The following is a 24,041-nucleotide window of genomic DNA, read 5'->3' on the forward strand; positions in this document are numbered from 1 at the left end:
AATTTATTAATGTCAATGTTCTTGAATTTATGATAGTTTTTAATAAATGTGGCAACTCCTCCTCCATCCATATCTACTCTGCAGAAGTAGGAAGCTAGCTTAAATCCTGAAATGTCTAAGATATCTATACCAGTGGTCACTTGATGTTCAGAGAGGCAGATTATGTCAATTTGGTTAGATGAATTCATTTCATCAATACAAATGAGTAGTTCATCAACTTTATTTCTGAGTCCTGGAATGTTCTGGTGTAATAAAGATAACTGATACTGAATACTAATGGGATTACAACTGCTTTGGCGAAGATTAAATGGCAGTTTCTGATTACTTTCTGTTAAACATTGTTTAAATGGAGGCTGTATGCTGAAATTTGACTCCTGTTCATTTGTTTTCTCAAACTGAGTGTGCCTGCCAATCTCTCTTAAAACTCGTTTTCTTTCCCCCTTCCATATCCTAAAAAAGGCATCCCTCTGACACCTGTGACCACTGGTATTTTACCACTTGTGACAGTGTCCCCCCTTACGTTTTCTGCAATCAACCCAGACAGTTTTCCCTTCCCTTTCCTATTGAGGTGAAGGCCATGCCTAGTGTAGTCCCACCTATCAATAGCATCCACAGGAATCAAACCAGCCACTCCAACTCCAAATTCACCCTCTCAATGAAAGAGTTCAAATGAGGCCGATCATGGCGCCTCAACACAGACACAAATCCCACACTTGTATGCTTCATTGCTGATGCTATCTTCACCAGGTCACTCTCTATGGAATATTCAGAGAGTCTGTCAATGCCATTTCCCGGACCACCCACTATAACCACGGCATCCACCATTGTGAAATCCTTGCACAAGCAACCTACATCCTCTGTTACCTGACCCAGATCTGCACTAGGCTTGAAAAAGTTTATGACCTGGTACTCTGGACCTAGATTTTTCTGCAGTAGTTGGCCAACACCTCTACCATGGGAACTACCTAACAACAGAACTTTCTTTTTCTTTACAAATTTCCCTACCTTTTTCAAGTCCTCAAGATTGTTGGGCCCTTTCTACAGCTTCGGCTACATATCAGCTATTTATCTCTAGGGAAATTTATAAGAAAAGTTGGCACAGATTTGGTAGCTGCAGGAGGAGACATTCAATCATCAGAACTAACACCAGCCGCTAGCCTATATAGAAATTTTGGTCACAGGTTTTTAGAAAAGGTGCCACCCACTGAAAACAAAGTAAACACCACATGCTACTGTACAGTTTGCTGTGAAATAGAAAGAAAGAGACTGACAAGCAGATAATGAAAGAAAGCAGATTGTGTTGCAAAAACTGCAATGTTGGACATTGTCTACTACAATGTTTTCATGATTACCATTTGGAAGTAAATTATGTATAAATTAGATATAATCATTTTTTTATAAAATATGAAATAAATACGTAATTGCGATTTTTTGTTTTTATTTCCACTTGAAATCTTTGTGAGCAAATGCAAAACTTTTTCTGGGGGGAGAGATTTTTTATGTTCTTTTAATGCTAATATATCAGTATTGATGCATACATATTCATAAGCAAGCATATTTCCTAATCTATGAAGTATGGTTTTTAAAATGGTGCTACATGTGTACCTCTAAGATGCTTGACTACTGTGTAATTAGTCTTTAAATTTGCCAGAAAATTGACAATTCACCTATGCATTCGAAGAGGACAGACAGTGGTGGTGAATGTGTTAATTCATTCATTTACACATTCATACACTGTGTTCTGTAAATTACAGCAAGAAAGAGTGCTTTTCAGGATGTGGAACAAGTTAAGCTATAAACTAAGAGGCAGAAGCACCCAATGAAGGCAACTTCTCAACTTCTCTAAAGTGTGCTAAACATCAATTGTGACTTGTGCTAATTCACCCAACCTGTAACTGTGGGAATTACTTCTAGATTGCTTTATATATGTATATTAGCATAAAGATAGCTACTCAGATAAAAATAACAGCTGAATAGTGGAAGTGGAGAAGCCATGGCATTCTCAAACATTTCAACTAAAGCATTTACATCACTTTACATAGAACACTATCAGCTGCCTATATGATGGCAAAGTTTAGGTCTACATCTACATCTACATTATTACTCTGTAATTCACATTTAAGTGCTTGGCAGAGGGTTCATCGAACCACAATCATACTATCTCTCTACCATTCCACTCCCGAACAGCGCGCGGGAAAAACAAACACCTAAACCTTTCTGTTCGAGCTCTGATTTCTCTTATTTTATTTTGATGATCATTCCTACCTATGTAGGTTGGGCTCAACAAAATATTTTCGCATTCGGAAGAGAAAGTTGGTGACTGAAATTTCGTAAATAGATCTCGCCGCGACGAAAAACGTCTTTGCTTTAATGACTTCCATCCCAACTCGCGTATCATATCTGCCACGCTCTCTCCCCTATTACGTGATAATACAAAATGAGCTGCCCTTTTTTGCACCCTTTCAATGTCCTCCGTCAATCCCACCTGATAAGGATCCCACACCGGGCAGCAATATTCTAACAGAGGACGAACGAGTGTCGTGTAAGCTGTCTCTTTAGTGGACTTGTTGCATCTTCTAAGTGTCCTGCCAATGAATCGCAATCTTTGGCTCGCCTTCCCCACAATATTATCTATGTGGTCTTTCCAACTGAAGTTGTTTGTAATTTTAACAACCAGGTACTTAGTTGAATTGACAGCCTTGAGAATTGTACTATTTATCGAGTAATTGAATTCCAACGGATTTCTTTTGGAACTCATGTGGATCACCTCACACTTTTTGTTATTTAGCGTCAACTACCACCTGCCACACCATACAGCAATCTTTTCTAAAGTGCTTTGCAACTGATACTGGTCTTCAGATGACCTTACTAGACGGTAAATTACAGCATCATCTGCGAACAACCTCAGAGAACTGCTCAGATTGTCACCCAGGTCATTTATATAGATCAGGAACAGCAGAGGTCCCAGGATGCTTCCCTGGGGAACACCTGATATCAATTCAGTTTTACTCGATGATTTGCCGTCTATTACTACGAACTGCGGCCTTCCTGACAGGAAATCACGAATCCAGTCGCACAACTGAGATGATACCCCATAGGCCCGCAGCTTGATTAGAAGTCACTTGTGAGGAACGGTGTCAAAAGCTTTTCGAAAATCTAGAAATACGGAATCAACTTGAGATCCCCTGTCGATTGCGGCCATTACTTCGTGCGAATAAAGAGCTAGCTGCATTGCACAAGAACGATGTTTTGTGAAACTTTGCTGATTGCGTATCAATAGATCATTCCCTTTGAGGTGATTCATAATGTTTGAATACAGCATATGCTCCAAAACCCTACTGCAAACTGATGTCAATGATATAGATCTGTAGTTCGATGGATTACTCCTACTACCCTTCTTAAACACTGGTGCGACCTGCGCAATTTTCCAATCAGTAGGTATTGATCTATCGGTGAGCGAGCGGATGCATATGATTGCTAAGTAGGGAGCTATTGTATCAGCGTAATCTGAGAGGAACCTAATCGGTATACAATCTGGACCTGAAGACATGCCCGTATCAAGTGATTTGAGTTGCTTTGCAACCCCCAAGGTATCTACTTCTAAGAAACTCATGCTAGCAGCTGTTCGTGTTTTAAACAACATTAGATTGATGAAGAATTTACACATCTGAGACAAGATATTCTCATGGAATATGGAAGGAATGGCTAATTAGCTACTTATTTACTTAGTTTTTGAATATCAGTGGATTATCAATTACCTTCCTGATGTCTGCTACCAGCATGTAACTTATAGACTTCTGCACCAGCTTATAAAACAGCAATGTTAATCCTAAGAGAGTTACGCATAATTTGTATATTATTTTTGTACCTACACTGTCTAATCACATTAATGTGACCACTGCCTATGTCTGACGTCAAAGTCCAAAAACCACTTACAGACGGGAGGCATAAGCACTAGCTGTGGAGGGCATATGAAGTGTGTTTGGGGGATGCAGAAATCAGTGCATACATTGTTGTAATGCAGACCTCCAAAATAAAACAATCACTGGCTTTAGGCCAAAGAAGGAAGCATTCCTTAATTGCTAAGTTTGTAAACTGTTTGCATGCCAACGTGATTAATGTATACAATGTATGGCAAAATCGTGCTATCCAAAACTGGCAGTGAGCCAATTGTCCTGCACCACAGTCCATAGATGAAATGACTCAACAATAGCTGTGGAGATGTGTACAGGAAAATACATGTGCCACTGTTTAGCAAATGATTGCCCAGATGGACATAGGAGCTACCAACAGTGTCTCCTCAATGACCGTTCTGCAAATGTTGCTGCATATGGGCCTCTCCACCTGGTCCACGCACCCATGGTGACTGCTGTCCATCAGTGATTAATGCTTGAATTTGCATGCCAGTACCACAATTGGATGACTACTGAGTGGCAAGAGGTGGTCTTTTCTGATTAATCATGTTTTATGCTCCATCGGACAGATGACCACTGGTGTGATGGTCCTGCAACAATCGTCAGAAGGGTTCAAGCCAGAGAAGGGAGCACTATGGTCTGGGAAGTGTTCTTTTGGCATTCCCTGAGTGATCTCATCATTTTGGAAAACACAATGGATCAGTGCAAATATTCACCTGTCCTTGGAGACCAGATTAAGCCCTACATGAAGTCTGTTTCTTCTTGGCACAATGGCATCTACTAGCAGGAAAATGCAACATATCACACAGCTCACAGTGTATAGGCATGGTTTGAAGAGCACCAGGATGAGTTTACCACACTCCCCTTGCCACCAACTTCCCAAGACACAAAACCAATTGAAAATCTCTGAGACAACATTGATTGGACTATTCGCAACATGGATCCTCTGTCGAGAAATGTAACATAGCTGGCCAAAGCACAGGAGTTGGCATGGCTCCACATCCCTGTCTGTACCTTCCAGAACTTCACAGACTCTCTTCCTCCATGTCTTGCAGTGCTCTGTGCTGCAAAAGATAGTTATTCAGGCTTCTGACAGATGGTCACATTAATGTAACTGGGCAGTGTAATATTATGGCTGTGAACTGTACAGTTCATTCTACATTCAGTCAACCCCAAATACCACCAGGCAGCCCTCAACTGCTTAATATTATTGACACAATAATATTGCATCAAATATTGTGTGGAAGCATGAGGCTAGGAATGGCATAATAATATTACCCTATCATTATGACCAGGAAGCATCAGTTATAACTCTGCATTTATAGCGAACATGGTCGTGACTGATCATATGGACCTCTCATGCATTGTGATTTAGCGTCTTGCCTTGCAAAATACTAGCAAAAATTATGCAGAACATGGGAAACGTGTCTGAACAGCTTCCAGTGAACATTTTGATTGATCAGAGGCTCATTCATGGTGGATTACACAAACAATAATTATTACCCTATAACTTACAGAGACTGTGTGTAGCCTAACAACAGTATTACTGTAAAAAGAGAGAATAAATGGCTCTGAGCACTATGGGACTTAACTTCTGAGGTCATCAGTCCAGAGAGAATAATTTTTACAGTCATTTATTAGATATAAAACTTCTAATCTTAAATAACAAAACATTTCGGCCACTTACTTTCTTGCTCACACTGTCATAATATCATTAAGAAATTCTTGTAAGGAATAATAACATTTCTGTGCTAACAATTGTCATAGATTTTCCTTTACTTGTCCCATCTCTACATGCCTAGGAATTTCAACCAATGACCCTTATGTAATTCTTGGACAGTGATCTCTACTTTTGGTATCCTTAAATCATTTTTATTTGTTTGCAGTTCCATAATATAAGACTTTATAATATTAACAGTTAAGCTGCTTGCTGTGAACTAGTTTCTGTTCAACACTTTGATTCTTCCACTACTGGAAAAAAATATATGTATTGCCTGGTTTTGTTTCAGGGCACTTCGGCAGATAAAAAGTAAAACATGTGTCATTTGCTGAAATGGCTAATAAATCAGATGGCAAACCCAAGCTTGAATAGAAATTGGTAAAAAAAGGGCATTCCAGCAGGAAGTGGTCAACAGTTAAAATTTGGGCGCAATGTCTACAAAGTGTTGGGGCAGCGCCACTAAGCAAATCAGCAAATGATGATGGCTAAAAAGGCAGTGCCCAATATATAGCCTCGTGGTGGGAGGACCAAGAAGAGGTCATACAAGATGCTGGGAGAGGCTTAATAAGCTGAAGCTTTTTCCCATGAAGGGAGAACCATTGGCGATGCCAAAGGGACACCACCTCCTGACAGACGGCAATGCAGAGATCATTGGAGGGAATAGAGGTATTCGTGGGCAGAGGTACAAGGACTGCAGCCTCGGCAGCAGTGTCAGCAGCCTCATTTCCTGGCATACCAACATGACCAGGGACCCACAGAAACATGACATTGGCTCCACCAATAGTGAGCAAGTGACAGTTTTCCTGGACCTGCTGCACTAAGGGATGAGCAGTGTACAACGCACAGATACTTTGGAGGGCACTGAGTGAATCTGTGCAGAGGATACAATTGGGAAGGCTGTGTTGCTGGATGTACTCCGTGGCCTGATACAAGGTGAAAAGCTCAGCTGCAAATACTGAGGAGTGTGCCAGAAGCTGATATCAAAAGACACGGGTGCCAATGACGAAGGCACACGCGACCCCACGGTCAATCCAAGAGCCAGCAGTGTATACAAAGGTACTATCGCTAAGTTCCATGCGAAGGTCATGAAACTGAAGGCGATAGACCGAGGCTGGAGCAGTGTCCTTACAAATTGAATGAAGGCCAATGTCAACATTGGCCCACTTCATGAACCCAAGGTAGTGAAGGGTTCACACCCACTGGGAAAGTTGCAGGTAGCGTGAAGTTAAGCTGCCGTAGCAAGTGGCAAAAGTCGACTCCAGGAGGTAACAGAGAAGAGGGACAAGCCTTATACTAATGATCTAAGGAATCATCAAAGAAGGAGGCATAGGAGGGGTGGCCATGCATGGCAGAAAAAGGCATGCATACCTGCTGAGGTGAAAGTAACGGCAGTAGGACATTGGTAGTTCAGAAGATTCAGCATACAGACTCTCAACTGGGCTGGTGTAAAAGGTGACCGTGGCCAAACAGATGCCATGATGATGGATAGTGTTGAGACAGTGTAAAAGGGATGGGCATGCAGACGCATAAACAAGGCACCCATAGTCGAGTTTTGAACGGACAAGGATGAACTGAGAGCATGATCTAGCTCCCTCATAGTGAAGGTGGCATTGTAGCACTTATGATTTGGAGAAGAGAAGGTTATCTCCCGAGCCTCCTCCACTTGTTCCCCATGGATGAAGGCAGGGTGATAGTGGGAAGAGCTTGAAACTTCCACAAAATGGCGGCCCAGGGTGATGGAGATAGAAACAGGATCCACAATGACATCAGCACCTACTGTCAGGCCGGATATGGGAGAATGGATCTCAGTTCCCGAGAGCCATCAGAGGGTGGCCCACACAACAGAGGAAGGTGTGGAATTGTTAAAAGAACTAGTGAATGAAATCCAAATAGCTCTTTTGCTATCCCGAAGAACTCGACGACACTTTGCATGCATCTACTTATAATGAATGCAGTTTTCAAGTGTAGGGTGGCAGTTAAAAATGTGGAGATTATGTCTCTGTGTGCGAACTGCATTGCAGCATGCCTCAGTCCACTAAGGGACTTGGACACAATGTGGTAAAGAGGAAGTGCAAGGAATGGAACATTCTGCAGCAGTTGGTGAGACAGTCCACCTGGTCATCACAACTGAGGAAATCTTGTTCTGTGAAGGTCGCCAAGGAGGACTAAAGCTGCCAGTCAGCCTTAGTGAGCCGCCGTTTGGGCATGCATGTGGATGGGGTAGGAGTCAGCAGATGGAGAGCACACAGGTAATGGTCGCTTGAGTATACATCAGAAAGAACGAACCACTCAAGATGATGGGCAAGCTGGGGAGTGCAAAAGAATAGGTCCAAATGGGAATACGTGTGTGAGGAGTCAGAAAGGAAAGTGGGTGCTCCAGTGCTGAGGCAGAAGAAGTTGAGTTGGTTAAGAAGGTCAGCCAAGAGGGCACCTCGCTGACTGGTCCTGGGAGAACTTCAAAGGGGATGATGCGCATTAAAGTCACTGAGTAGCAAAAATGGGGGAGGTAGCAGCCCAATAAGCTGAAGAAAGTCTGCTCTGGTGACATCGAAAGATGGAGGTACATAAATGGTACAGAAAGAGAAAGTCAAGTGGCGAAGGAAAAGGCGAACGACAACAGCTTGAAGACGGGTAGTCAGGGAGGTGGGTTGATTATGAAGGTCATCCTGTATGAGCAGCATAATGCCCCCACAAGATGGAATGCCGATCTCAGGGGGAAGGTCAAAATGAACTGGTGAGTAATGTGAAAGCTCAAAGCAGTCTTGAGGGTGCAATTTCATTTCCTGAAGGCAGAGTACATGGGGATGATGCAATGCTAGAATCATTTGTAAATCCTCTTTGTGGGACCAAAGGCCATGAATGTTCCATTGGAGGACAGTCATGAGGAGGAAGAGATGTAGGGGTTTCAACTCGGTGGCTGCCGAGGGACAGCTGGAGGAGAGTCACTACTACAGGTCACAGAAGCAGGAGGATCCAGCTCCATGGTGTCCACAGGAGCATCGGCATGCTTGTGTGGTTGGTTTGTGCAGTCCAATGCCGAAAAACGGTTGGTGGTGCACACCAGCGAGACAGAGGCCAGCCAGGGTAAGTGACCATGTGGTGACACCATCAAGCAGGATCTTTGAGTCTGTAAAGGAGAAGACTGTTTGTCTTTAGCCTACTTCTTCAAGCAATTCTGGTTAGAGGAAGACTTGAGTGTTGTTTGGCTGGAGGGGTGGAGGAAGTCTTCTCGGGAGTACTCCTTCTGTCCTTTACTGCCTGCCAGTTGTGTAGTGGGTAGCTTAGCCCCTTTAGGCGAGAGTTTGACAGTTTTTTGCACAGCGGGAATGGAGAATGGCAATGCTACCTTGACACTTGGCGATTTCACAACCTCACAGCCAAATTAGAGGTCGCATTAGCTGCCAAACAGGAGAACACAGGGTTTGTGACTCACCAATAACTTGTGAGCTGCTCAATAAGGCACTTTTTCCTTTACCCAAATCTCTTGAACAGCATGTTCATCTAGATACACAGGACAATGCTGGAAGGAGGTGGCATGGTCGCTGGGTGTCGACAAGATGTTCTAGTGTGATTAAACTGATGACACTGGTAGCAGCGCATTGGATTCAGAATGTACTGCCGGACTGTGATGATTTCATAGCCTGCTTTAATCTTGGACAGCAGCACCACCCTATCAAAGGTGAGGAAAAGAGTGCGGGTGGGCACCAAGGAGGAATCGACTTTTTTCATTACACAATGGACAGCAATGACACCCTGATCAGAGAGGTAAGATTGTATTTCAGCCTCAGTTAGGCCATCAAGAAGCCTGGTGTAAATAACACCACAGGAAGAATTCAAAGTTCTATGTGACTCGACACGAACAGTGTAGCCATGGAGAAGCGAGGCAGCAAGTAGTTGTTGTGCTTGAGAATCAGAAGCTGTCTCCAAAAGCAAAGTGCCATTCCATAAATGAGAACAGGATTTCACAGGACCAACAATAGCATCAACACCTTTCTGAATAATAAATGGATCAACTGTGGTGAAGGACTGGCCATCTTCAGTATGAGATACCACAAGGAACCGTGTGCAGCGGGAAAGGTTTACAAATCAGTAGCCTCATTACGTTTATGTTTCATCAAAGTCGATGGAGAGGATGATTGACTAATCATGAGGAAATCCCCCATGATTGCCAGAATCTCCAATGGCACACTCCCTCCAACTAGGGGCCCTCTTTACAAGGGGGCGCACCTGCCATAGGTGATTGTTCACACCTCCCAAACACCTGACGGAGGAACCAATGGGCAGTTTGGGAAGGTTACAGCTCAGGCAATTCCCCCTCCCTGGGCCTGACCTGTACCAGGGGGTACGTGCGAACCCTATCTGTTGATCCGGGGCTGGGAATTATGCATTACCCAGTCACCTTTTACACATCATACACATGGGCTGGCCTTCAGAGGCGCACAGGGAGGAAGAAGAAAAAATAGAATCCTCAAATACCGAAGCGGAGGAACAAGAGGAGAAGGGAAACAAAGACAGGAAAAGGGAGCCAAAAAGAAAGTTGAGACTGTTTGCAGGTCAGTGACAGAATGCAAAACATTCTCAATAATACCCCAGACATGTTCCCCAAGGGAGGGTAAAAAGAATAGCAAGAGGAAAGACATACAGCACGGAAGGGAAAAAGTCCTACAAAGGCTGGGGCCCTGTAGTAGTGAAGCACGAACCCGCCAAAGAGTGGCGAGCCTCCTAGGGGGGTATGTATTGGAAATACTGAAAATTCTCGAGCATTCATATATCTTGAAAATAGCGTGTTCTGTTTTGATTCATTTTTCAACTGTAACTTTATAAGGTATTTTAGAGGTAGTTAACATGTTCTTTTAAGGATCACAGTACATGACACATTAAAAAAAATCAATGAAAATGGAAGGACTTATAAAATTATTTATCTTTGCTTAAAGATACAAATAATATGAGTACATAATGTACAACTGACCTGTCGAAGTCCTTTTTCTTTTTTCTCCACCAAGATTCTTGCTCTACTTCCAGTTCATCACCTTCAGCTCTGTCTGCGGTTTCCATTTCATTCTGTGTTTTTACTAAAATAGAAGGAAACAGCATTTAAAAGCAATAAAGAGAAAATTGCAAATAACTTATTTGCTTAAAGGCACTGAAATATCTATGTATGGTATTTTGAACACACACACACACACACACACACACACACACACACACACACACACACACTCTCTCTCTCTCTCTCTCTCTCTCTCTCTCTCTCTCTCTCTATCTCTATCTCTATCTCTATCTCTCTATCTCTCTCTCTCTCTTTAGATTAGATTAATACTTGTTCCATAGATCATTAATACGACACTTCATTATGATGTGGAATGTGTTAGGTTAATAAAAGATGTCTGTACAAGATATTACATTACACAAAATGTTGCATGACACTAATGTTTAAGTTGTTTTTTCCCCCCCTTAATTTATATCTAAAAATTCAGCCAATGAGTCGGAGTTGTCATCTAGAAATTCTTTTAATTTATTTTTAAATGTTAATTGGCTATCTGTCAGGCTTTTGATGCTGTTTGGTAGGTGACCAAAGACTTTTGTGGCAGCATAATGCAGCATAATTTAACCCTTTCTGTGCCAAAGTCAGATTTAACCCTGCATAATGAAGATCCTCCTTTCTCCTGGTGTTATAGCTATGCACACTGCTATTACTTTTGAACTGGGTTGGATTATTAACAACAAATTTCATAAGTGAATACATATACTGTGAGGTTACTGTGAGGATCCCTAGATCCTTAAATAGATGTCTGCAGGATGACCATGGGTGGGCTCCAGCAATTATGCTGATTACACGTTTTTGAGCAATGAATACTTTTCTACTCAACGATGAATTACCCCAGAATATGATGTCATATGAAAGCAGTGAATGAAAGTAGGCATAGTAAGCTAATTTACTGAGATTCTTATCACCAAACTTTGCAATAACCCTAATAGCATACGTAGCTGAACTCAGACGTTTCAGCAGACCATCAGTGTGTTGCTTCCAGTTTAACCTCTCATCAATGGACACACCTAAAAATTTTGAAAATTCTGCCTTAGCTACAGACATCTGTTCAAAGTTTATATTTATTACTGGAGTTGTGCCATTTACTGTATGGAACTGTATATACTGTGTTTTATCAAAATTTAAAGAACGTCCATTTGATGAGAAACACTTAATAACTTTGTGAAAAACATCATTAACAATTACATCACTTAGTTCTTGGTTTTTGGATGTTATTACTATACTTTTATCATCAGCAAAAAGAACTAACTTTGCATCTTCATCAATGTGGAATAGTTTGTCATTAATGTATATCAAGAACAGTAAAGGACCTGTGGGACCCCGTACTTGATAGCCCCCCAGTTTGAGGAATCAGCTGTTGTTTTAACATTACATGAACCACTTATTTCAACTTTCTGCATTCTTCCAGTTAAGTATGAATTAAACCATTTGTGCACTGCCCCCCTCAGACCATAATGATTTAGCTTATCTAAAAGAATTCCATGATTTTCACAATCAAAGGTCTTTGAGAGATCACAAAAAATACCAATGGGTGATGTCCGATTATTCAGAGCATTTAATATTTGATCAGTGAAAGCATATATAACATTTTTTGTTGAAAAGCCTTTCTGAAAACCAAACTGACATTTTGTTAGTACTTTATTTTTACAAATACGGGAGGCTACTCTTGAATACATTACTTTCTCAAAAATTTTTGATAGAGCTGTCAGAAGAGAGATTGGGCGGTAGTTGTTGACATCTGACGTATCCCCCTTTTTATGCAATGTTTTTACAATGGCATATTTCAGTCTATCGGGGAAAACACCCTGCTCCAAAGAGCTATTACATACGTGGCTGAGAATCCTATTTACTGTGGGGAACAAGCTTTAAGTACCTTGCTGGAAATGCCATCAATTCTGTAAGAGCTTTTACTTTTCAGTGAGTTTATTATTTTACTGATTTCAGAGGGAGAGGTTGGTGGAATTACAGTTGTTTCAAACTGCACAGGTATGGCCTCTTCTATTAGTAGCCTTGCCTCTTCTAGTGAAGATCTAGATCCTATTTTCTCCATAACATTTAAAAAATAGTTATTGAAAATATTTTCAATTTCTGATTGTTTGTTAGTACACTTGTCATTCAGTTTTATGGCACTAAAGTCTTCCTGTGATCTTGGTTGCCCTGTTTCCCTTTCAATAATATTCCAAATTGCTTTAATTTTATTATCAGAGTTACTGATCTCAGACATGATACACATGCTTCTGGACTTTTTAATAACTTTTCTTAGTACCACACAATAGTTTTTATAATATTGAACAGTTTCGGGGTCAGTACTCCCTCTTGCTGTTAGATACAGTTCTCTTTTATGGTTGCAAGATATTCTTATTCCTTTAGTTAGCCAAGGTTTTTTATGTGTTTTCTTGGAATTATGTTTAACTATTTTCTTGGGAAAACAATTTTCAAATACCCTTAAAAATGTATTGTAAAATAAGTTATATTTCAAGTTTGCATCGGGTTCCTTATACACTTCATCCCAGTCTAGCTGCTGTAGGCTCTCCCTAAAGTTTGCAATATTTATATTGTTAATTGAATGCACTGCTTTGAAAGTCTAATTTGATATACTGCATGGAGCTACGTCATGTACTGTAACTAGCTGTGCACCATGATCTGAAAGACCATTCTCAACAGGATAAGCATTTATGTCCTTAAACTTATCTTGGTCTGTGTGTGTGTGTGTGTGTGTGTGTGTGTGTGTGTGTGTGTGTGTGTGTGAGTGATATCAGTAGACATTAATAGAAAGCTTGCTTTCCTTATGCGATGTATCCATCATTAAACTAGACATTCACTTAGAAAGTGGCAGGCATCTCTGAGCCAACTGGTTGAAGCATCATGGAGTTGGAAAAAAAAAATTCTTCACATATTTATCAGTTTTAGAAAGAAGCCTGTTCTGTAAAAGTACTAGATAAATAAATAAATGGTTTATTTTTGCATAATAACGTAATAGTCATGAGTATAGTCAGTTTACAAACACAATAACATTAAAAAAAGTTTAGAAGTAAAGATAAATTATACACAGTAAACATTCAAAATCCCTGGTGGATTACAAACATTTATCAATTAACAGTTGCTTTAATTTTGTCTTAAATATGTTTCCTTTTAACAATTTTATATTATTTAGCAATCTGTTACAAAAATGTCTTCCAGTAGAAAATGCACTATGATCTGTTGCTCTTTTATTACTGAATTTTATATAGTAATTTTTTTCTTGTATTATAATTATGGATTTCACAACTGAATACACTACACTCCATATTTTCTTTTAGAAACAGTATAGTTCTGAGAACATATGATGAACACTGTTAGGATGTTATACTTAATGAAATATTCTCTGCAGGACTGACACTTACTAATATTAGCCATTATTCTAATTGCTCTTTTCTGAGCTCTAAAAGCCCTATCCATACATACTGTTGGTGTTCCGCCCCAAATCTTGATACCATATTGTAGGTGGGAGTGTATAATTCCAAAATAGATTTGTCTTAAAGCAGGTTGTGCTATGATGCTAGAAAGACATTTTAGCAGATAGGTTTTACATGTTTGTCTACTATAATACCCAGGAATTTATGTTTATCAATTGTTTCATCTGATAGTTCTTGTTCTGTAACCACTTGCCTTGACCTATAATTTAGCAGAAACTCCATAAGAATTGTCTTGTCCTTATTTAGTGACAATTTGTTTTTGGTGAGATATTCTGAGATGAGGCTTATGTTCTCTGCATTATTTTGCACTGATAACTGTTTTTAGAGCCCCAACTTATGAAGGAGGTATCATCGGCATAATTTACTATGTTTGAATTTTGTGGAATTGTTATATCATTGATGTACACAATAAACAAAAAAGGCCCGATAATGCTTCCCTGAGGGACTCCAGAGTTAAGAATTTTATAAGATGATTTTACTGTTTGTGTGTGTGTCTTCCAGTTGCATTATGCAGCTTTACACATTGTCTCCTGTCAGCAAGGTACAATCTTAAAAAATCTAAAGCAACTCCTCTGACTCCATAAGTTTCTAATTAATGTAGAAGAAAAGAATGATTTACAGAGTCAGAAGCTTTGGATAGGTCTAAAAAGGTGCCAATAACTTTGTTTCCATCATCAAGTTTACTCAATACCACTTGCAAAAATGTAACTATAGCTATTATTGTGGGCCAGACCTTCGTGAAACCATGCTGACAGTTTTTTAATCAATTGTACATACAGAAAAATGATTCAAGTTCATCTAGATGTAGCCTTTCCAACAGCTTACTAAGTAGTGATGTCAATGAAATAGGTCTATGATTTTGTATATCTGTAGTTATCCCCTTTTTAAGCACCAGTATTATTTCAGAGACTTTAACAGGTCAGGAAATGACCCCTGACTGAAAGTGCTGTTTATTAAATGTTGTAGTAGCTTTATTAATTCATTACAGCATTCTTTCAGAAATTTCGCTGAGATGTCATCCCAGCAACTGGATGTATTTAATTTTAAGTTGGAAATGGTTTTCAGAATTCCCAATTTTGTAACACACCCCAGGAAGAATGAATTGCTAACATTATTGAGATTTAGCAACTGTGGTGGGTTTATCACATCCTCCTTATCATCTTACTAAACTGGTCTATGAATCTCTCACATACTTCCTTTGGGTCAGTCAGCAATTTTTCATTCACTTATTACGAGGGCAGTTCAATAAGTAATGCAACACATTTTTTTTCTGAAACAGGGGTTGTTTTATTCAGCATTGAAATACACCAGGTTATTCCCCAATCTTTTAGCTACACAACACTATTTTTCAACGTAATCTCCATTCAATGCTACGGCCTTACGCCACCTTGAAATGAGGGCCTGTATGCCTGCACGGTACCATTCCACTGGTCAATGTCGGAGCCAACGTCGTACTGCATCAATAACTTCTTCATCATCCGCGTAGTGCCTCCCACAGATTGCGTCCTTCATTGGGCCAAACATATGGAAATCCGGCGGTGCGAGATCGGGTCTGTAGGGTGCATGAGGAAGAACAGTCCACTGAAGTTTTGTGAGCTCCTCTCGGGTGCGAAGACTTGTGTGAGGTCTTGCGTTGTCATGAAGAAGGAGAAGTTCGTTCAGATTTTTGTGCCTACGAACACGCTGAAGTCGTTTCTTCAATTTCTGAAGAGTAGCACAATACACTTCAGAGTTGATCGTTTGACCATGTGGAAGGACATCGAACAGAATAACCCCTTCAGCGTCCCAGAAGACTGTAACCATGACTTTACCGGCTGAGGGTATGGCTTTAAACTTTTTCTTGGTAGGGGAGTGGGTGTGGTGCCACTCCATTGATTGCCGTTTTGTCTCAGGTTCGAAGTGATGAACCCATGTTTCATCACCTGTAACAATCTTTGACAAGAAATTGTCACCCTCAGCCACATGACGAGCAAGCAATTCCGCACAGATGGTTCTCCTTGTTCTTTATGGTGTTTGGTTAGACAACGAGGGACCCAGTGCGAACAAACCTTTGAATATCCCAACTGGTGAACAATTGTGACAGCACTACCAACAGAGATGTCAAGTTGAGCACTGAGTTGTTTGATGGTGATCCGTCGATCATCTCGAACGAGTGTGTTCGCACGCTCCGCCATTTCAGGAGTCACAGCTGTGCACGGCCGGCCCGCACGCGAGAGATCAGACAGTCTTGCTTGACCTTGCGGCGATGATGACACACGCTTTGGCCAACGACTCACTGTGCTTTTGTCCACTGCCAGATCACCGTAGACATTCTGCAAGCGCCTATGAATATCTGAGATGCCCTGGTTTTCCGCCAAAAGAAACTCGATCACTGCCCGTTGTTTGCAACGCACATCCGTTACAGACGCCATTTTAACAGCTCCGTACAGTGCTGCCACCTGTCGGAAGTCAATGAAACTATACGAGACAAAGCGGGAATGTTTGAAAATATTCCACAAGAAATTTCCGGTTTTTTCAACCAAAATTGGCCGAGAAAAAAAATGTGTTGCATTACTTATTGAACTGCCCTCGTATGTTATTGCACACTATATTGTCGCTCCCTCCATTTTCCATATTTACTACACTCCACACTATTTTGTTAACATTACTAGATTGCCTCATCTGTTCAGCATGCATCTGTGCTTTTAATATCTTAAGTGCTTCCCTGTAGGTTTTCCTACAGGCTTTGGGTTTATATTGGAAGTACTGCAGTTTGGTGTCTCTAAAAAGAATGTATAAATCCTTCATATCTTCCTTTAATTTTATCATGTTAGGGGGAAGTTTATGATTCCTGGAATTGTCAGTTTTCTTTAGTATTTTGACCACTGGGCACACTTGATTAAGACAATGGGTCAATGTCGTATAAAATTTGTCACTATCATTTAAAATCTTCTGTTTCATATAGACCTACCTGATGCCAATTTATCTGCGCCAGAGTTTCCTTTAACATACAATACTCAAGTTTTCTTTTGTAGGTAAATAGATCTCCATCAGATACTATTTCTTTTTCTTATGAAGCTCAGGACTAATGCACTATGATCTGAAATGTGATTCTCAACAGTTCTAACTACAAGATCTTCCTTTCTTAAGTTCATAATAACATGATCAATACATGTCCGAGAGTCACATGTAATTCTTGTTGGTGTTGAATTCACATGGGTGTAATTATAGGACTGTAAAATATCAATATATCTAAGATAATTTATACTATTAGTTAAGGAATCTATTTTCACAACCCTACTACTATAGTCTGTCTTTTACGAGGTGAGAGCTTGTCAACAAGTTCCTTTAAATGACAGAAAAATTCTTCCATGTTACTGTTAGGGGATCTGTACATGCTTGCTATTATTCAACTGCTATTTTTAAGCTTTATTCTTATTACAGCTATTTCAAAAATCATCTCACATACAAGTTTACCTACCCAATCAATTTTGTCACACTAGACACCACAGAATTGAACAATTTCCATAGTTTAAACATAGTGCCCAAATTCAAATATTTGTTTTTTTTTTTATTCCCTTGTTCACACATGAGTCATCGATCAGATTGTACCGATGCAGGACAGTAGCAACAATCATGTTTTTCTACTTATTTTCTTCAAGGAAATTCTTCAGAGCTTCAATGGAGACACCACCTTCATTGCTTCCCACATCCTTCGCACCACTTACACAAAGTAAGAAATCATTGCTATGCAGCATTTTACCTTTCAAGACAGTGCCTTGTACAATGTTTTTTGTTTTCATGCTGGGTTTCACAACACTGCTTACTTGAGTATGATTGTTTAAGTTACTTAGGATTTCACCTAGCTTTCTTCTATGGCTGTCTGTGAGTAAAATCACATAGCACTTTAGTGTATGTTTCGTGGAAGAATTACAGAGTTCATTGAAGGAGTCACTAACTGCATTGCCGTGATTATATTTGCGCTGCGAACTGCACCCGTTTTCTTTATCAGCAGTCATTAACAGTCACAGATATATTAAGCCATATTCATTGAAAAAGAAATAGCCATAAACTTTTGGTACTGGTACTTTGCAAATCACATTATATTTTGGGAAACCCATTTCATGTTCAATTGTTTTGTGGAAATTTTGGTGTCATGAAATGCAGACATTGTAAAACATGCTTCATCATTAACATATGGTAGGGAGTTATTAACACATTCCATGTTTCATAGCATACATTCAAAAAATTCTGCTTACTTTACTTTGTCATTTTTTATGAAGTGTTTGTGAAAATGATTTGAATAGTAAACTGCTTCTCAGATCACACCAGAGTGATGCATGCAATAGTCTAAGTTTTCTGTTCACCCTGTTCATTGACTTCCATGACTTGAAATAAAAATACTCCCTAATTTGTGTGATGTTCACATCCAATAAGAAACATTTACATGAGCTCTATTTTATTCTACTAACATTTATTTTCTTTTGATAGGGAAATGCTGGAATCATGACCAAAGAAACACAAGTTTGGTTTTACTGAAATCAAACTATATACTTCATAATAACCACTTTCTTCCCAATTAAAGTTAATGAAAGCTAAGACTGTTCTAGTGGCTGCAACTTTATGAATGCTCTTGTGGTCCCATTTGAAAACTTATTTTACTATTTTAAAATGATATATACACTCCTGGAAATGGAAAAAAGAACACATTGACACCGGTGTGTCAGACCCAGCATACTTGCTCCGGACACTGCGAGAGGGCTGTACAAGCAATGATCACACGCACGGCACAGCGGACACACCAGGAACCGCGGTGTTGGCCATCGAATGGCGCTAGCTGCGCAGTATTTGTGCACCGCCGCTGTCAGTGTCAGCCAGTTTGCCGTGGCATATGGAGCTCGATCGCAGTCTTTAACACTGGTAGCATGCCGCGACAGTGTGGACGTGAACCGTATGTGCAGTTGACGGACTTTGAGCGAGGGCGTATAGTGGGCATGCGGGAGGCCGGGTGGATGTACTACCGAATTGCTCAACACATGGGGCGTGAGGTCTCCACAGTACATCGATGTTGTCGCCAGTGGTCGGCGGAAGGCGCACGTGCCCGTCGACCTGGGACCGGACAGCAGCGACGCACGGATGCACGCCAAGACCGTAGGATCCTACGCAGTGCCGTAGGGGACCGCACCGCCACTTCCCAGCAAATTAGGGACACTGTTGCTCCTGGGGTATCGGCGATGACCATTCGCAACCGTCTCCATGAAGCTGGGCTATGGTCCCGCACACCGTTAGGCCATCTTCCGCTCACGCCCCAACATCGTGCAGCCTGCCTCCAGTGGTGTCGCGACAGGCGTGAATGGAGGGACGAATGGAGACGTGTCGTCTTCAGTGATGAGAGTCGCTTCTGCCTTGGTGCCAATGATGGTCGTATGCGTGTTTGGCGCCGTGCAGGTGAGCGCCACAATCAGGACTGCATTCGACCGAGGCACACAGGGCCAACACCCGGCATCATGGTGTGGGGAGCGATCTCCTACACTGGCCATACACCACTGGTGATCGTCGAGGGGACACTGAATAGTGCACGGTACATCCAAACCGTCATCGAACCCATCGTTCTACCATTCCTAGACCGGCAAGGGAACTTGCTGTTCCAACAGGACAATGCTCGTCCGCATGTATCCTGTGCCACCCAACGTGCTCTAGAAGGTGTAAGCCAACTACCCTGGCCAGCAAGATCTCCGGATCTGTCCCCCATTGAGCATGTTTGGGACTGGATGAAGCGTCGTCTCACGTGGTCTGCACGTCCAGCACGAACGCTGGTCCAACTGAGGTGCCAGGTGGAAATGGCATGGCAAGCCGTTCCACAGGACTACATCCAGCATCTCTACGATCGTCTCCATGGGAGAATAGCAGCCTGCATTGCTGCGAAAGGCAGATATACACTGTACTAGTGTCGACATTGTGCCTGCTCTGTTGCCTGTGTCTATGTGCCTGTGGTTCTGTCAGTGTGATCATGTGATGTATCTGACCCCAGGAATGTGTCAATAAAGTTTCCCCTTCCTGGGACAATGAATTCACGGTGTTCTTATTTCAATTTCCAGGAGTGTAGTTCACTGAAATTTGACTTATGGTTACACATTTATAAACATTTGAAACTGGGTCAGTTTTTCGGAACCAACCTATAATTATCAAAAAGGTACTGGAAAGAAGAAATATCAGCTGCAAAGTCCAATTTACACTTCCTAGAAATTGACACACAGAAAAAAGGGTCCCAGGCCTACTATTTTTCTGAAGTAATGATCTCCGTGATGATATACAGAAGTAACACAAATAAAAATTTACATTAAGGGAACAAATCTGGAAGAAATGGCTCAAAGAGACAAAAGAGTATTACTTGCACTGGGCAGATACCAGTTTAGCAACAATATACAGGAAATGTCTTCACGAGCTATAAGAACAGTTAAAGCAAATGTTGCTTTATTACTATTGATGAATAACTTCACCACTGTATAACAGTTTACATAATATTCAAAACAGTAGAATGGGCTACTTAGTTCTTAGGCAACTAGCTGTATGCTTTCCACCCACAAGTATGATTTCCATTCATACAATGAGGATTTGTCCTTTCTACAAATATGATTTTTTTATTGCTTTCTGGATGCTTTTTTTCCTAAAATGATTTTTAAAAAACTTACTATGGGTCTTAAACTTTAAAGTTATGTGGAATTTCGGAGTACAAATTCTGATTAACACATGAACATTTGTTTGTATGCCATTTTTGTTTTGTTTTGTCATATGAAGTTTGTAAGATTACGCCCACTGCTGTAAGTCTGACAGCTGTGAGGGCAGGCTCTGTAGACATAAGACTGGTGTAGAACAATGCAGATGCAAGGTAAACATAAACATATCAAAAGCAGACTACATGAGACACCCAGGCAGGAAGGAACATACCACAGTTAGGAGAAGACCCATACTGCAGTTGTCCACAAGTCTGGAAAGAGGGGAAAACTCTGGCACAATGCTTCTTTTGTGAACATGGCCTGTAATGGTAGTGTTGTGACTCGCCAATATTTCAAAGTGCTGCCGCACAGTTACGCGCATCCTCTACATTCGGCACTGTCTGCCAGCCATGCAGCAGCAGCGCCACCTAAGCGGGCAGACAGCCAGCGGCCACTAGACTTGGACTCAGTTATGATTTGACTGTTAAAGTGTACACATGTCTTACTCTGTTTACTTGATTTGTGACTTTCATGTATTGCATCTTCCTTGAAACATATTTGTTCAACTTGAAGTTATTACAATTGGCAAAGTGGATGGGATTTTTCTTTTCCATTGCTGCCCCACATGTTTCCATGGCTACTTTAGAGCAACTATTGCAAGATCTCATAGAACAGCAATCACTTCTCACAAATGTGATTCGTGATTTCGTCATGGCATCAAATGCGGGGCATCTCCTGTCGTCGTCTCTACCTACTTTTCCTCCTTACGACGAGACGGCGGAAGACTGGTCTGATTATGAAAAACGTCTTCGACAGCAATTCTTGGCATTTCATGTCGCAGATGAACAAACATGTAAGTCTCTGTTCCTTTCATTGATTTCACCTCAAATGTATCGGTTGTTGTCGCAATTGGTTCCTTTGAAAGATCCTGCCCTTTGTCCTTTGCTGAAATGTGCTCACTTCTGTCCGTCTATTTTTCAAAAGCAAACACATGTGGTAGACTCTCGTGTTGCCTTTTATTGTTGTCAAAAACAACTGAATCAATCCTATCGCGCTTGGGCTGCTGAACTTCACAGCCTCAGTAGAAAGTTTCAATTTGTTACTGAAGTTCACAAAGAATCCTACGCCGATTCCATGGTACGGGATGCTATTATCCGATCTGCGTGCGACAAAGAAGTCAGGCAATGTGCCCTTCAGTTGGCAAATCCGACTCTAGATGAAGTCCTATCCATCGCTGAGTCTTTGGAAATTTCTCGCGCCGCTGGAGCGCAAATAGAGGCATGGGGCGACGTCGGGGAAATACAACCTCTGTGCGATGTTGACGAAGCGTGTGGCGTGTCCCCGCCGGCTGACGTGGCTGCAGTACGCTCCCAAGCACAGCCTCGGCCTAACTGTAAACAAATCTCTAAGAAACTGCAGCAAAACTCACGGCAACTTCCTTCACGTCTGCGGTGTTTTATGAAACATTCATGAGAAGATTGTCCACAACATTGGGCCATGTGTCACAAATGCAAAAAAAAAAAGGGTCATGTGTCATCCGTTTGCAAATCCGACCACATACATGATGTTCCTGAACATGACACTGATTCTGATTCTGTGTTGTCTGTCAATTGTACTTCTTCCCTTTCAGGGAAGTTATTCCTCACTGTACAAATACTTGGTCGAGATGTTCGCATGCAGGTGGATACTGGTTCTGCTGCCACTATAATCAATTCTCAGACATATCTTCAGTTGGGTTCTCCAATCCTGTCACATGTCACTAGACAATTACGGACTTACAATAAACAGAAGATTTCTCTCTTGGGACAATTTGATGCTGAGGTATCTTACAAATCTGTCGTTCGCACTGTTTCCATATTTGTGGTTGACCATAGTAACACAGAGAATCATTTTGGTTTCGATGCCTTTCACGTTTTTGGGTTCTCCATAGATGACTCAGTCAATATTGTCTCTGATGCTATTCCTTATGCTCAGTTGGATTCCTTGTTGACAACATTTTTGTCCCTTTTTGCTCCTGGGTTAGGCCATGCAAATGACTTTGAAGCTCATATCACGCTTAAACCCACTGCTCGGCCTAAGTTTTTTTTGGGCTCAGTCCATTCCTGTGGCCCTTCGTGATCAGAGCTGGATCATCTCACTGCTTCAGGGGTCTTGCTTCCTGTCACTTACAGTGAGTGGTCCTCTCCTCTCGTTGTTGCTAAGCCAAATGGTGATATTCGTCTCTGTGGCGATTTCAAAGCCACTGTAAATGCTCAATGCCTTATCAACACTTACCCTATGCCTCGAGCTGAAGAATTGTTCACTAAACTTGCTGGAGGCCAGTATTTTTCTAAACTTGACCTGTCAGAAGCTTATCATCAACTTCCTCATGACGCTGCTTCCCGGCAGTTTCTGGTCCCTAACACGCCTTTCGGCCTCTATCAATACCAACGATTGTCATTTGGGGTTGCCAGCGCCCCTGCTCTCTTTCAGCGATTCTTGGAACAATTATTGCTCACTGTCCCTGGGTGTATAAATTAGCAGGACGACATTGTTGTCACTGGCTCCACCACTGACGACCATCTTCAAAATCTCCACACACTTTTTCGTGTCTTACAGACTGCCGGTCTTAAGTGTAATCTTCAGAAATCAAAATTTTTTCAGGCATCTATCACGTACTTGGGGTTTCAACTCTCTCAGGATGGTATTCGTCCGCTTCAGCAAACTGTCGCTGCGATCGTTGCCCTTCCTCGCCCTACATCTGTTAAGTAACTGCAGGCCTTCTTGGGGAAAATAGCATACTATCACAAGTTTTTACCGTCTGCTGCTTCGGTGGCTCAGCCGTTGCATCGCCTGTTGCATAAAAACGTGCCTTTTCACTGGTCCACGTCATGCGATGTGGCATTCCAGAAATTGAAGACTATGCTGAAAAAGGTCCTGTGCCTGGCTACTTATCGACCTGGCCAAAATCTTGTTGTTGCCACTATTGAGTCTATGAGATATCTACACAAATAGTACACCAAACAATAGCTGATGGGGTCAAGTAATGCCACTGAAAATCTTTCACTGTTGGCCATCACACAACTACAGTTATAGCCTCATCAGTTAATACTAAGTATACAAACTCATGCCAGAACTTTGAGCCTTCCACTGTTGCACAGAATATGAACCAGTACATGAAAACTAGAAACTTTCACTTTTCCTTATGTAAAATATGCAGTCTTACAT

The 24,041-nt window shown here is 41.3% G+C and overlaps 1 protein-coding gene across 4 annotated transcripts in view; it reads right to left on the minus strand.

Moving 5' to 3' along the window:
• The window catches only part of LOC124555453 (muscle calcium channel subunit alpha-1-like), a 566,027-nt gene that overhangs the window by 376,862 nt on the left and 165,124 nt on the right, over positions 1-24,041 (minus strand). For all 4 annotated transcript variants that reach the window (XM_047129373.1, XM_047129372.1, XM_047129371.1 and 1 more), the window contains exon 9: positions 10,604-10,706. In XM_047129373.1, the coding sequence (XP_046985329.1) occupies positions 10,604-10,706 (103 nt within the window). The remainder of the gene's footprint in view (positions 1-10,603; positions 10,707-24,041) is intronic.

The sequence above is a fragment of the Schistocerca americana genome, chromosome X (assembly GCF_021461395.2).
Source record: "Schistocerca americana isolate TAMUIC-IGC-003095 chromosome X, iqSchAmer2.1, whole genome shotgun sequence".
Classification (NCBI taxonomy): Eukaryota; Metazoa; Arthropoda; class Insecta; order Orthoptera; family Acrididae; genus Schistocerca; species Schistocerca americana.